The sequence below is a fragment of the Dermacentor andersoni genome, chromosome 3, assembly GCF_023375885.2.
Source record: "Dermacentor andersoni chromosome 3, qqDerAnde1_hic_scaffold, whole genome shotgun sequence".
In the NCBI taxonomy this organism is placed as follows: domain Eukaryota; kingdom Metazoa; phylum Arthropoda; class Arachnida; order Ixodida; family Ixodidae; genus Dermacentor; species Dermacentor andersoni.
The window spans coordinates 27,028,335-27,042,632 of NC_092816.1; the positions used below are offsets into that span (position 1 = coordinate 27,028,335).

At 46.1% G+C, this 14,298-nt stretch overlaps 1 protein-coding gene across 1 annotated transcript in view; it reads right to left on the minus strand.

Annotated features, from left to right (window-relative positions):
* Positions 1 to 14,298, minus strand: part of LOC126518555 (neprilysin-1-like) — an 86,718-nt gene that overhangs the window by 35,423 nt on the left and 36,997 nt on the right. Inside the window, exons 3-6 of the mRNA XM_050168336.3 lie at positions 7,459 to 7,530; positions 5,247 to 5,408; positions 4,117 to 4,200; positions 2,024 to 2,247 (exon numbers count right to left, since the gene is read on the minus strand). Of these exons, the coding sequence (XP_050024293.2) occupies positions 2,024 to 2,247; positions 4,117 to 4,200; positions 5,247 to 5,408; positions 7,459 to 7,530 (542 nt within the window). The remainder of the gene's footprint in view (positions 1 to 2,023; positions 2,248 to 4,116; positions 4,201 to 5,246; positions 5,409 to 7,458; positions 7,531 to 14,298) is intronic.

Consider the following 14,298-nt stretch of genomic DNA (forward strand, 5'->3'; position numbering starts at 1 on the left):
CCAGTGTGCGACGATTGGCTGGTGTAGCGAAACCACTCGAATCGTACAACGGACCATGTACTATATCACGCGAAAGTGATATTAGCACCGAAAAATGACCGTTGGAGAATACGTCGTCAGGGGAAAGGCATAACTGCGTGGAAGCACCACCTAATTTTACCGCACGCGAAATAACAGTATTCGTCCAAGTAGTAGCAATTGATTGCTTTATTACACTTATAGTGAAATGGAGGAAGTGAGGAAATTCCGGCTGACCTACCGTAACTATCTGAAACCTGAACGGCGGTCAGCAGAGGGTATGGAATAATATGAATAAAGGACAGATAGCATTTGAATGAGGATAGATAGTACATAGTGCAGGAGTCCCCCTATAGTATACATATATGCAGCTACCTGTTCAGTGCCCTCCTTCTCTCCCACTGGATGGCACTGCAAATCACTTCTTTTTTTATTTGTTCTGATGACCACCGTCAGAACATATCTCTTTTTTATATTATTTCTTTTCTTGCTGCTCAACAAGATGACGGCACTCAGTTTTGTGCTCGAAGTGCCTCTTATGACTCACTGGCATAATTGAAACGCGATCAGAAAATAACCGATAAGAACGCCCGTTCCCCGTAGCTCTATCAGAGTTTGATTTGTACTCGCTCTGTAGCCAATTTCTAAGCATAGAATAGCTTCAACTGTACCTTTCAGATCACGAATTAGACCTGTGTTCCGAATCTAGTAACAGAATAGTGCGTACGGGTTGTTTTCGGCTTGTTCACGTCGGAAATTTTCCCGATAGTACATGCAGGCCGTTATGGTAAGATAAACAAACAAATCAATGAAAAACGAGGGAGGTTGAGCTTTGAAAGTGAAGAAACTTAAAGTTCGCAAAAAGAAAGCACTATACTGTCTGCGGCGGATACGTAGCAGCGAACGCGCGCTAGAAGATCGGGACACGGAACGAGAAAACCGACACGTGACCTGCGAGTTTTCGGTGTCTGTCCTGAGGTTAGCGCTGTTTTTCTCCCAGATATGTGGAAAATACTCATTCAGTGGCGTTATTGCGGTATATTTTTTATTCCAGCTTACAACCGGTCCTTTCACGCGCAAAAGTTGTTTTATAGCGGCAGTTGTTAATTCTAATAGCTCTGAATGGGTCCTCCATACGCCGTGCAAAAAGAAAGAAAGAAAGAAAGAAAGAAAGAAAGAAAGAAAGAAAGAAAGAAAGAAAGAAAGAAAGAAAGATGCGTCAATGAGCACCCTGTCACCACCGCTGGCGCCTGCAGTTCTCGTTTTCGTTGGACCATGTAAGGCTCGTTTAATGCATTTTAAATATCGCGCAGCGCACCTCAGGGAAATCCTTGCTTTATAGTTTGCTATAGTTTACACAAGACCGCTCGAAGCTATGCAAAGGTCACCGGAACATTTTGTAGTGTTGAGCCTGCACGCAGTTTTGGGCCTACAAATAGTTTTGGGCTTACACGTACTACATAATTAAAAGCAAATTCTATTGGCAAACCAAAATGATTTTTTTGTAAGGAGAACCTTTACAGCTAGCTGTTCAAGGCATTGATGTTTGTCCAATAGAAAGTTTGGTATGGCGTTTGTGCCTGGCACTGTAGACGGAGAATGTGGTTGCACGAAAGAAGAACTGTGGTGCCAAAGTGCTCCCGATAGAATTCATTACTACACGCTCGCTGAGTGACAGCGTCGGCCGCTCGTCCAGTTGGCAGACATTCAGCTTGCGATGGAAGCACCTCAACAAGAAGCAACCACAACGCTAGACGCACTAAACTCCAAATTGTGGTGGTTAACGTTCCAAGACAATACACGGGCTATATATCTACGAGGCACGCCGTGGTGAGTCGTAGTGGGGGCCCCGTGCGGTGGGTCTAGGAAGGTCTTCAGGGTGCAGAAGTACATGTAGACGCAGTACTCCCTCCATACTCCCGGGTCTTGTGTTGCGGGTACATCACGTCCGGAGGACTTCTGGAAGTAATGTAGCAGACGCCTTCTGGTATGGGCTTAAGCGAACCTGTATGACGTGCATGGAGGTGTTTCGCTCGTCCTGGCCCACGTGGAGCTGGAAGAATGGCTCGACGCCGTGCACACGCAAAAGCGCCAGCCGCCGCTCGAGCGCCAGCGACGTGCTCGTCATGGGCTTGTGGCGGGAGCCCCTCTCCAGTGTGGGCCACGAGCCGAGGTAGTCGTCCCGGAGGAGCTCCTTCAGCTTGGCCACCGACCCTTCCTCCACGCTGCCTGCGGGGCGCGCACGATGGAATGAGCGCGACAAGACGTAGCAGGAGTGCCTCCTGTCGCGACGCAGCGAGAGACGGGCGAGGCACTATAGCTTTAAAGACCAAAAATGTTTGACCGGCTTACGGCTTGGCAGACACGGCCATGCACGCGCATACACACACTAAAGCCAGTCGCAAAATTTTGTTGAGACCGGTAGCTTCTAAAAAAAGAAGACGCAGCTTTTCCAGAAGGGCCATGCACTGAAAGCGATAGCAAGGTATTAAAACATTACACGAAAGCTCGCACTTTTATGGACAGCCTAAACCAGTTATTTTACTAAAGAAACACGCGTTGTGTCATGCACCCAGAGACCTACCTGCATGAACAGAGTTCACTATATGACCGCGAGTATTCGCGGCCACAATGCTGGCGCGATGACAACATGTAGCGGGGAGCGCGCGTGCTTGTCCCAAAGCGAACGTTCCGTGCTACCGCTCTCGTTACCATTTTACTAAGCCGCGCCTCCGAAACTAAGCAGATCACGTAGCCTCCAACACTCGTCGCGCGGGAGGACCGCACGCGTAAGGGTACTAGCCTTGTGGCTTTAATATGAAGCTTTAGCTCGGTCCCAACTACGACGGGGCCTATTCAAACACGTGTAAAACGCAAAAATGCTTTTCTGAGATAATCTCTGCACGGATTCTAATGAAATTTGTTGCATTTGAGAGCAAAAGCTAAATTCTAGCGACTGCTTGGAGCGGAATGCCGATTTAGGACCTGAATTTTACTAAAAGAATTTTCAAAACGTTGAAAATTTGAAAGAAAGAAGTAGAAGCTCAAAGTTTACAAAATAATATCTCTGCTTCAAGAACAGATATCTCGGTTATGTAAATGGCATCCATTAGACCATTCAACGCGGACAAATTTCATGTCAATTTATGTCTTACGTGAATTTGTTACGTTGTGTACAAGGGTTCTGCAAATGCTGTATTTCCGTATTACAATTTTTTTAGGATTTATGTGTAACATACAAATTTACTCCGCTTTATATGTGCTATTAGATGCAATTCACGGAATTGAGATATCATTTTTCATTGCTGAGTTACAGAGTTGTAAACTTGATAGTCTTGTTTTCTGAAAATTTTTGAGTTTTGTCAATTTTTAATAAAATACTGACAACCTAAACCGAAAATTCGAAACCAATGATCACTAGTCTTTAAGGTTTTCTTTTAAATGCCGCAAACCTCGCCAAATTTGGTGCCGTGGTTGCCGAGAAAAACGAATTCTCCTTTTACATGTATTTAGATAGGAGCACCCGAGCTAAAGCTTCCTCTTAAATGCTCGCCCCAGCGGCCACAGCAGATCACGTGACCTCCAGCACCCACCGCGCTGGTTGCACAGGCGCTGTCTCACGCAGAACAGCACGGCGTCGGTGACGTCCCGATCGCACGTTGGATGTCGGTATAATTGCTATCGCAATAATACTATACAAGTGCTTTCGTTACGCGAGAAGAGCAGGCGGGCTGCCGCACCCTGAGCGCCCTTCATCTAGAGGCTACACAGGCCAGCACCACATATTATAGTTATCCAACACCCTCCCTCCCCGGTGTGTCTAGGCTTCAATTCGCTGCTACACCAGACTGAACCATTTTCGGCAAGGCCTGGCACGACCAACGCTACCTCGTGGACTACATTCAAAAGTGCCTGGAACAGTGTAGCCGTGGAGTCTTGGACTGCAGACTCCTGAAACTAGTGGCAACAATTAAAGCCAGTTGATTCATTCATCGTGGGGGACTCAGGTTGGAGCCAACGTTCAGAAAGTGGGTGACATGCAGCGATGCTAGAAAATGGCGTGGGACACTTAATTCGTATATCGTTGTGTTTACTTACTGGTGTTCATGCATGAGTTGTACAGCGCTTTCACTTTGCTCACGGCCGAAGTCCGGTTAAGACTGGTTGGCTCTTCGAGAAGCTCTGAAAGAGAAAAACAAGAGCGATGGTAGAGATGGCAGGGAAGGCGTGTTCTTATTCGGTGCTGCATGGCCACGCAATACTCTTCGCTCCCATATACAAAGCAACGTGTTTATTTAAACTAACACCGAACATAATCGCAGGGAGAAGCAATTATGCACTATCAAGAACATATGGCTTTACAGTGTCAAATATTTGTGGTGCTACAGGTGATTAATACATAACGAATACACAAGGCAGTAATAAATACTTCGTAATTAACTAATACATAGATAATACACTCATACATAAGACAATATGAAACCTGAAATGAGCATATATATGTGTGTGTGTGTGTGTGTGTGTGTGTGTGTGTGTGTGTGTGTGTGTGTGTGTGTGTGTGTGTGTACAGTGACTTAAATGTGGTCAGCAATGGCGAATGCTGTTGTATTTGTGGATTTATACTTTGCAAATTACGTCATGTGTAATTATTATTATTATTATTATTATTACTATTACTATTATTATCATCATCATTTGCTACACATTCGTATTAGAAAAGAAGCATAGTATAGATTAACCGGCAATTTAAGAGCATCAAGAACATATCGGTTGAACATTCTGCGCTGGTCCTACAGACAACTTTGACAAGGGGGGAGTTTATGTTGACTTGAAAGCGGCCCTGTCTTCACGTATGCAGTAAAACAATTTTTTTTCTTATTTTTTTTTTTAATAGCGATGTTCCTCACTTGCCTATTTACCCCTAGTTTCACAGAAAACAATGAAGTTACTAGCTGACGTCATCTGATAATTCCCAGGTTCTCGAGTGCCTCGTAAAACGAAGAAAACAAAGAAAACAAATCGGCAAGCCAGAAGGAAGTCGCTGCCTTCCCGATCAAGTTGAACGACCCTGCAAACGTCGTTGTCCCTGCGTACAGAGAGCAAGGCCTCGCACTATCCGAGCGCTTTCTTCGGGTCGCTCGCTTGGGTTTGGCTCGTGGGTGGGCGATCGCGTGCTGTTCGCTTTCCCCGCCGTAAACAACGCCCCGCGGCGGCGTACGCGTACGCACTCTTGAGCCGGACGAAGATGGTGTCCTGCATGCTGATGAGTACGTTGGTGTAGTAGTGGTCGTCCGGCGCCGAGTGCTGGTGGACGAAGTTGCCGCACGCGAACGCGTCGAAGTCCTCGCACGGGTCTCGGTGCATCTGGGCACGCTCCAAGATGGCCGCCGCTGCGAAGTTTGGAGAAAGAGCGAAGAATAGTAAGAAACGAAAGGGGAGGGGGGATCGCTGGCAGGGAAGGAACGGGATGTCACGCTATACGCGTTTTGAACCGCGATGCGTTGTTCTATTTCGGTCACCACTGTGCGCGGGTTAGGCGTACGCGGCTCTCTTATTGATGAAAAAAAAAAAAAAAAGGCGGAGGCGTACTACTGTGCGGAAGAGGTAGAGAGTTACGGTAGCAGCGAGAGCGAGAGAAAGAAGAGAAATTAAGCTGGGTCACGCGTGGTTGGCTCCCGTAGAGGGGTTACTAATTAACTCTCGTAGCTTGCTTGTACGAGCGACTGAGCCGCGAAGAACGCAAGAAAAGTTTAGGCAACCAAAGACATTGAGCGCACAGCGATGGCACAAAACAAGATTCGTGTAGTCGAACTTAATCTATTCAGCTGAAGGCAAGTTCATGGCAAGAAGGCGAGTTCATTATAAAATATGAAGACGCCAAATAAACGGGCACACATAAGAGGAGAGAACGGGACAGGGCGCCTCTCTCCTCTTGTGTGTGTCCGTTTATTTGGCGTCTTCATATTTTATAATGAACAGCTACCAACTAGCCCAACAAGAAGTCCTTTCAGCTGAAGGCACCACAGTGGCGCACAACTGTTACACAAGTTGCGCAGGACGACACTTAGGGCGCTATAACGTAAAGCAAACATTTCTATTCCAATTCTGCAATTAGCCCTCCGCGATTGGCCAAAAACTTTCTTGGACCACCCCACTTCACCTGTCTGTCACGCGACGTCACGAAAACCGCGATAGCTGCCCATCTAATATGACGCGTACACACTGATTATGCACGATTGGACCGAACAAAAGAAAAACAGTTATTTCTGATTCGACGTCTTTTGCCAAAAGAGGTCGAATTGGCCAAAAGCTTTCGTGCTGCACCCGCTTCACCTGCCTGTCACGCGACGTCACAAAACCGCGAAAACTCGCCGCGTCAAAGTGACATGTACGCGTTAAAGATGCATGAATATGCCGAACAAAACTGAATTTACTTCTGAATAGCCGCAGGCTGCCCCGTTCCGAAAGGAATAAAAGAAGGCTGCCGCCGATCGCTCCGGCACTCGCTCCTCGCCCCTGCCGGAGAGCATGGATTTGTTTGCGTACAATAAAACTTCTTACGTGGCAGTGTAACGCTTACGAGCACTTTCGGCACGTTTACAACATCGCTCTGCCAACTCTTCCTTGCTGAGGATCCGGTTTAGCGGCATTCTTAACCTACCGTTGCATGCCGCAGCGATTTTCCACCAGCCACCGCAAACTAAGTAAGGGAAAGCGGACCAATCACAGACGCCGGCACGACCCTTTTAATCCGATTATCGACTTTCAATGCACTGGCTCGGCCCCATCAATTCCCTCTCCACTTGAGCGTCCTTCTCACCTTTGGTCAGCCAATTAGATAAGACAAGCCGCTCAGTATAGGCAGTGTTATTCGTTTTTAAAGCAAACAAAAGTGACCTCCTATAAACGAGGAAAGAGTTTGATTGGTCAGTTCAGACAACCCTGAGGGTGACCGCCCGATGCTTGCGCCGGCGGTTACGCAAATTTGACGTCAGGTGAATGGAATAAAAACATATTTGAATAGTTTTGCGTTATAGTGCCCTTAGTTGTAGACACTTTGATATTGGCTAAAAACGCCGTCCCCGAGAGTAGCTGCCAACAGAGGAGGATGAGAGAAAAATGTGGGAAAGGTTGAAAATGGCATGCACTTAAAGCCCACACATGCGTGGTTTTCAATGACATAAGCTGAAATGATAAACAGGACGGTATTTAACTTTCATCTTGCAGCAGCAACTTGCTCTCGCCGGAAATTTATTTCCGGCTCAGTTTGCCGAAAGTCAACGTTCGTTAAGCTCTAGTTTTATTCTGCTCCGCGGGGAGGAGTTTCTTTTAAGTTTTTTTTTTTCGTGGCTGTCGTGCGCTTATTGCGGCTTTCTGTTTGTTTGTATGCCTGCTTGATTTCTTTCTTTACTGTTTATCAACAATGTTTTATGAACTCACCCGCTCGGATGCATTCTGGACTGTAGCAGGTATTCCTGGTTAAAGGCGGCGGTAGGTCCCACCGAGGTTCGTCTGAAAAAAGAAAAAAACATACTATACACTAGCACAAAAGATACAATGTTCTCAGAGCACGCCATCAACAAGTTAGTCTGGTTGATTTATTGGTTGGAGTGAACTAAAGAAATATAATTTTCTTGTTTTGTATTCAAAATTCTTGTTTGTATTCAAACAGTTCAGGGCCATTTCGAGCGCCAGAAGAGAATTGAGGTTGGAGATGGGCCTTATCAGGCATCATCACCATATTAAATAACATTCACCTAAACGCGCTGTTAGGTGAAGATGCAGTCTTACGTGCCTCTATTATTGATTTTAAATAAAATAGGCATATCTCTCTCTCGCTCTCTCTCTGGCCTCCAGATGAACTGCTGATCTTTCTGTTTCCGTTACGGCACAGCAGATTATATGCTGTTCCAACGAACCAGTTTGTGATGGCACGTATTTTACTGTGACCGCAGTTAAGTGCTCAAGACCGTGTTCATCTTGTCCATCCGTCTGTCCATTCCGTTACGCTGACGACGACTGCTGTCATCACGTCGTCTACTCATCCCGCGCTTCACAACTGACACAAGGAGAATAAAAACCTTCCACAACCATCATAACTGGCAAATGTTCACTTGAGAGCCATGTGCGCTAACCAGTGCGCTATCGCGCAACATTTTTCCCCCTTTAATACAGGGAAGACGGACGCAAAAGTAGTCAAAGCACTATACGAAGAGGCACATCATATTCAGGCAGACAGACACCTGCATGCAAAAAAAAAAAAAAAAAAAGAAACATTCACCCTTGCGGCTGTTCTTGAGCTGCATTGCACGCATAATACAGTTTCACGCAAAATTAATTTTGTGTTATCTAGGAGTCTATGCATGTCTGTCACACATGTGCCTTTTCCGAATACTGACAACAGTGCTCTTGGCAATTAGTGCAAAGCTTTGCGGTCCACACGGAATCTTTGAGCCATGACGTCTGTGCATGCGTCTGTAGTAGACGAGAATACCACGTTGTGCGCAAGGACATGAAAGTTGTTGTCGACAAGATTTCGGTGTGATGGCTCGTGATTCTTCGTCCTCGTGCTCTTGAAAACAGCATCGACGGAGCAACTGAGGCGCACATTACGATGGTGGTGATTGGGCTGAAACATGTCACACAACATCCTCCATAATGAAGAACGCGCCGAGAATCAGGTCATTGACGGAAAACAACTTAGAACGCATTGACGGCGTCACCGGCAACAACGAAGTCGCAACGACAGCACTGCGTAGTTCTATTTTTAAATGCGTTAACATGAGTAGTGTTAAAGTGGAACGCAAGTTTGAATGTGTGAAGTGTGGGAAGCCGGTCACGCGGTCGAGGTAGAGAGGGGATGGGAGAGCTTAGAAGAGCGTGTGTATGCATGTATGTGTATGTATATATATTTCTTTCTGAAATTTCTGCTATATTTAATACATTATTCTTCGACCGCTTCCTCCCCCCTCCTTCTTCCCGTACTCAAGCAACCACCCTATAATCGCTGGCTTCTTGTGAATTACGCTCACCCACTGTAGTGGGTGAGCGTAATTACTTGAGGGACATCTATGCAAGCACGAACAGAATACGTATTCACTTGAAAAAGTCTGCTGTCGCAGCAAATGAGTTAGAGCACGACAAATCGCTGAAATATGCGGTCCCCCTATTTTTAAATCGCCGCTACATGGGTTCGAACGCTGAAAGCCAACAATATAAAATGATGTCGACACTTTCGTTCATGTTCCGTTTTATTTTTCTGCGCTCATTATTCTGGTTGTTCAAGGAATACGTCTAAATTTATTTGCTAGATGCGGCGGAGACAAACCAGATTGTCTTATCAACCTGTCATAACTACCAGTACTTTCGCAACTTACGGAGGAGGGAGAGTTCCTTCCAATACATGTTTTATTACCTTGATTCGACGGAATGGTAAAAACTTAGAGGACTGGCGTTACGTCAGCCATATCATTTTTTTCCAACTATGACATTCATCACTGTTACCTCTGTTAATTTGCCTTTTTATTCTTCTTTTTGCCAAATCAACCAACTGTTCCTTATCGAAAAGAAATCTGTTCTTGATCATAATCTCCTTTGGTTATCTTTAAACATGCTCTTTCTATGTTATTTATCGTGCAATATCTACGCGACTCGATATCTTGCAACAAGGAAAACTTAAGTGAGCACACGGCACACGCCATAAACTACAGAATAGGGGAGCGGAACATTTACGCGATGGGCTTGCAAGAGTCACAGGATGACATGAACTAGAAATAGCCTTCAAAAGGATGTGCCTTATTCACGGAAGGATGCTTTGCTTTAACGTTTCTGGAAAACACAAACAAGAGGTGACACAAGTTTTGGAAAGCAAGCTTATCGACCCACGATGCTTCGAGGATGCATCGCAACTGCGCGGATCCCGTTTTCCTCTTCAGAAAGCAAAACGACTCGCTGAATGAAACTTCTGAGTGCGTGACACGAAATCTCCGGAAAGACGATAAACTCGAAGACAGCCTATCGAAAGAGTCCGTTTTGTAAAGTGAGCGTACTTTTCAGGTCGAGCACGTTCTTAAACAAGATGTACTGAGTCCTTGTAAGGAGGAACTGAAACATCCCTGGGGCCGGTAAAGTAGCCTCTTGAAAGGGCGCCAGAATAAAAAGTCAATAAAAAGAGTAGTGGCAATGGAAATAAAGAACAGCAGCATACTCAGGAATTTTCAGGAGGGTTACTTCAATCCAGAACTTAAAGCGTTGTTTTCAGGTCTTTCTTTTTATGTAGAAATATCCAAGGCCGCAGTGTCATATTCCTTCTTTTGCGTGACTTATAAGCCTTTCTTTGATCATCCTGAACGTCTTTACCGATTCTTGCGCGTGTTGTTGCTCTCTGTTTTCCAGTGTTCCGGTGTATTTTGAAGAAAATAACGTCGTGTAACGGAAGCTAGGGACTGATTCGTTGTGTTCGCTGATGAGCTGCACCGCAAGGCAAGTATCGCTGAAGGATCGTGTCAGGCTCATTTATTTTCCACTCAAATCTCGGGGCAACGCATGCTGTACTTGCCTCGAAGCCCTTTGACCAGGCTCCAGTGATGTGCACCTCTTCAGCTAAAGCTTCTTCAAAATGACATCTTATTTTCTCTATTGAAATGAATACAAAAGACTGTGCTCCTCTTTACTTTTCGAGTGTCATAATATGTCTAGCTTGTGTCCAAGTGTTGTAACCATGTTTCAATGTATCTATTGGTCTTTAAACCCCCCCCCCCCCTTTTTTTTATGTGAAACCGCGAAAGGGGCCCTTAAGAATAAAATTAATGATGATGATGATGATGCTTTAGCCACCTTATAGTGGTTATGGCGACTTCTTTTGGCACTTTTGGCATAGTACTGACGTAAAAATAATGTAATGAGATAAGAAACGTCACAAATTTTGGAAAATCAAGGCAGAATTAGGTAAACAGAGTGCGCAGGACCCCGATATAGTCCGAGACACACTGAAGCACATGTACAGGCACAAAAGGCGCGGACAAGTTATACCACGCACTACACACTGAGTCCCAAACAGGCGCACGAAGCAGCGATAATTTTCTTTCCCCCAAGCTTCAATCTCGTTAGGCGCACCCACGCAAGCTTCAATGCGCGGGTTTACCTGCTGGAAGCAAGCCTGGTATATTTCAAAGAAGGTCCATTCAATCGGGAACGGGGTCGCGCCCGGGATTAAAGTCTAGGAAAGTTACCTGCGTGTCGCAGTTTTTAGTTCGCCCACGTAGGACGATGGGCTCTTTATTTTGAAGTGGTTTCTGTCCACGACCTGCACCCTTTTCTCCATTAGCGAGATGTTGTTTCGAGCATCTGTTAGGTTCACCTGCAAAAGCGACTGCAAAACTTCCGTGAAGTTTTCTTTGCCTCAAAATAGGTATGCTTGCGGCGCTGCACCCTTTGCAGGTAAGGGAAAGCTGGGGGCGCTGCGCTCAACTCTCGCTTCTTGTTTGTTTCTTTCTTCTTTTTTTGAAATGAAACTAAAAGAAAGAGACGTAGTCACTTTATAACGGTGACGGCTACTCCTGTTCGCATAACGGAAACAACAATATAAAAAGTATATGTAAGAAAATGAAAAGAAACCACGTCATGGGGTCAGAAACCCACAGAACACAGCGCTATACACCCATGAACATATCAATATAAAAGGCAGACACTTGTTTATGTTGATTCATTAAACAATGGCACCAACAAACCTCCTCCTTCCGAAGCATGAAGTGTTCAATGAAGCCACGATTCGATTTTCGCGCAATGTATAGCACAGCCTTGGCCAAAACAAACTTGCCTGTTTATCAAGGTGATAAAGTAAAGCTAATGCCCTGGTGTTAGATGAAGACTGCAGCAAAACATTGGACTTCTCAATTCTGAGACCTGAACGAAGCCATCGAATTCTCAAGAAAAATACGTGGCTTGTGGAGCGTTAGACAAGAACTTATTTATTGCCTGCAGCGCTCGCGCCATCGAGGTGCTCTCTCGGGCCATCCTCTTCGCCATTGGCGCCGGCGAAGCAGCGGGCCCAAAAAGTCTTTAGCGCCAGAATCTGCTCGGGGAAGCTCTTGTTGTTCGCGAGAGAGGTGCGGCGCACATCGTAGTGCAAGGTGTCCCGATGAGGAAACGGATGACGGATGCTGGTGGTAGTGATAAAGACGATGGGAGCGACAATGATGACGATCTTGACGGCTAAAGCAGGACGAAGTCAACCCGCTAGGAGTGGACAATAGGAGCGGTGACAGAAGTCGGGTATTTCGTTGCATTTAGGAAAGAACTGATGCTGGCCGCGAGGAGCCAGAAACTGCGACTGTGGGTGGCGCAGTGGGCAGGGCTCCCGGCGTGGCCGAAGAAAGTGCGGGGTTCTATCCCCGCCACAGGATACTGAGTGGTACATAAGACGGGTACAAGCAGCTCCTCGGTCAGGCGGCCGACATTTCGGGTGTGCGTTGCACTGAAGAAAGCGCCACACAACTGCATAAGATCCTTTCTCAGAGTGGTGTGTTGCTTCGTTTATTTTAGTTCTCGCACAGCAAGCATAGCGGTCTATGCGAACCTATGCGAAGCCGGGCTCCCTCGCGAAACTGCTCGCGACATGGTTCGTTGCAGATCAGCAGTATCAGGATCGTCCGCGGAATGAATTAGTGACTTAGTCTTTCAGGGGGATTTAGCTTAAACGAACGGACTGAGAAAATCAGTAACTGAGAAAGGAAGTGATTTAGAGAGAGAACGAGTGAGCAATATACGGGCTATTAGACGTCGCGACCGACCAACACAACACGACCCGACCCAACCCGACTTGACCCGACCTGGCCCGACCCGAATCAATCGATCGACCGACCGAGCGACCGAGACGTTTCTGACTAGGCTCAGAAGGTTTTCACGTTATACCATATCGATGATTCCGCGCCAGAGGTTACGCTGTGTGTGGCTAGAACCTCTCAACTACAAGCGCCAAACAACTTGGTGAATCAACTTTATCTAGCAAATAGTTGCATAACAGTAGCCTGTGTCACCATTCTCATAACTATTTTTGTTTCTTCATTTTCTTATTTCTTATTCTTGGACAGGAGGGGGACGAACTAGCGTGGTTGTCGCTTTTTTAGGAACTCATAAAACAGAAAGTAATGCAATCTACTAATGCGAAAAGAACGAGGATGAAATAAAGCTACAGAAACTTGACAGATCATATTCATTTAGAGTTAATGTGCAATACGAGCTTGCGTGACCCTGTAACCAACACGTGTGCCTTCTCTCTATCGGAAGTTGAAAACATCTCACTTGACAACGTCGACGGCAGCAGAACTCGCAGCGGTTCGAGTCGCGCTACAATTTATTAATGACGAACCAACATGCAAATGGTACATTTTCTGCGACTAGAAGTCGGCACTACAGTGTTTATTGTCAGCCTTGCGGTGTGATCTGAATGAATAGTTGGTATTTCAAATCACACAGGCCATACACCACCTGACTGAGAAAGGACATGAAATAATTTTTCAGTAACTACCAAGTCACTGTGGTATCACCGGCAATGATCGTGCCGATCAAGCTGCTCGTTCGGCTGATGCAGAAGACAACCGCCTATCGATCCCGCTGTCTAGGACAGATGCTGCAAGGATTCTCTGCCTACTTTCACGCCAATGCGCCACATTTGAGTGAAACGAAACACGTTTTATGCGCGCCCGTTTATACACCCTGGATCCAACCTTATAAGCCTCCGACTTCCACCCAGACTTCCCCGAAGAGCCGCGACCCTTTCGTGTGGGCTATGGTTGGGCGTCGCGTTTACCAATGCCCACGCGTTACGCATGGCGATGTCCGACACCGCAGCGTGTGGCGATTGCGGTGACGCGGAAACAATTCACGTTCTTTGCCAGTGCTGGCACTGCAATGTGCAGAGACAATCGCGTTCCGTCGTGCTGAACCAGTTGGACGACCAGCCTCTGTCGGAAGAAAGGATTCTGAAACATCGACGCGACTTAACATCGCACCAGAAGACCGTACAAGCGCCACTGCGCTTATTGAGATCGACTGGCCTGTGTGAACGCCTGTGATTGGAACGCCTTTTCTGTTACCTGTTTCGTTTCTTTTTTCTTTCTTCTTTGTCTTTCTTCTTTCTCTTTCTTCTTGTTCCTTTTTTTCTCGTTATTTTTAGCTTTCGTATCTGTCGCTTTTTACACTGAACGCAAATTGTCTGAGGAAAGTTGTGCGAAACGAAACCGTGCCCTTGTTTCAGCGTGCCGTCATTTATTCACTTAC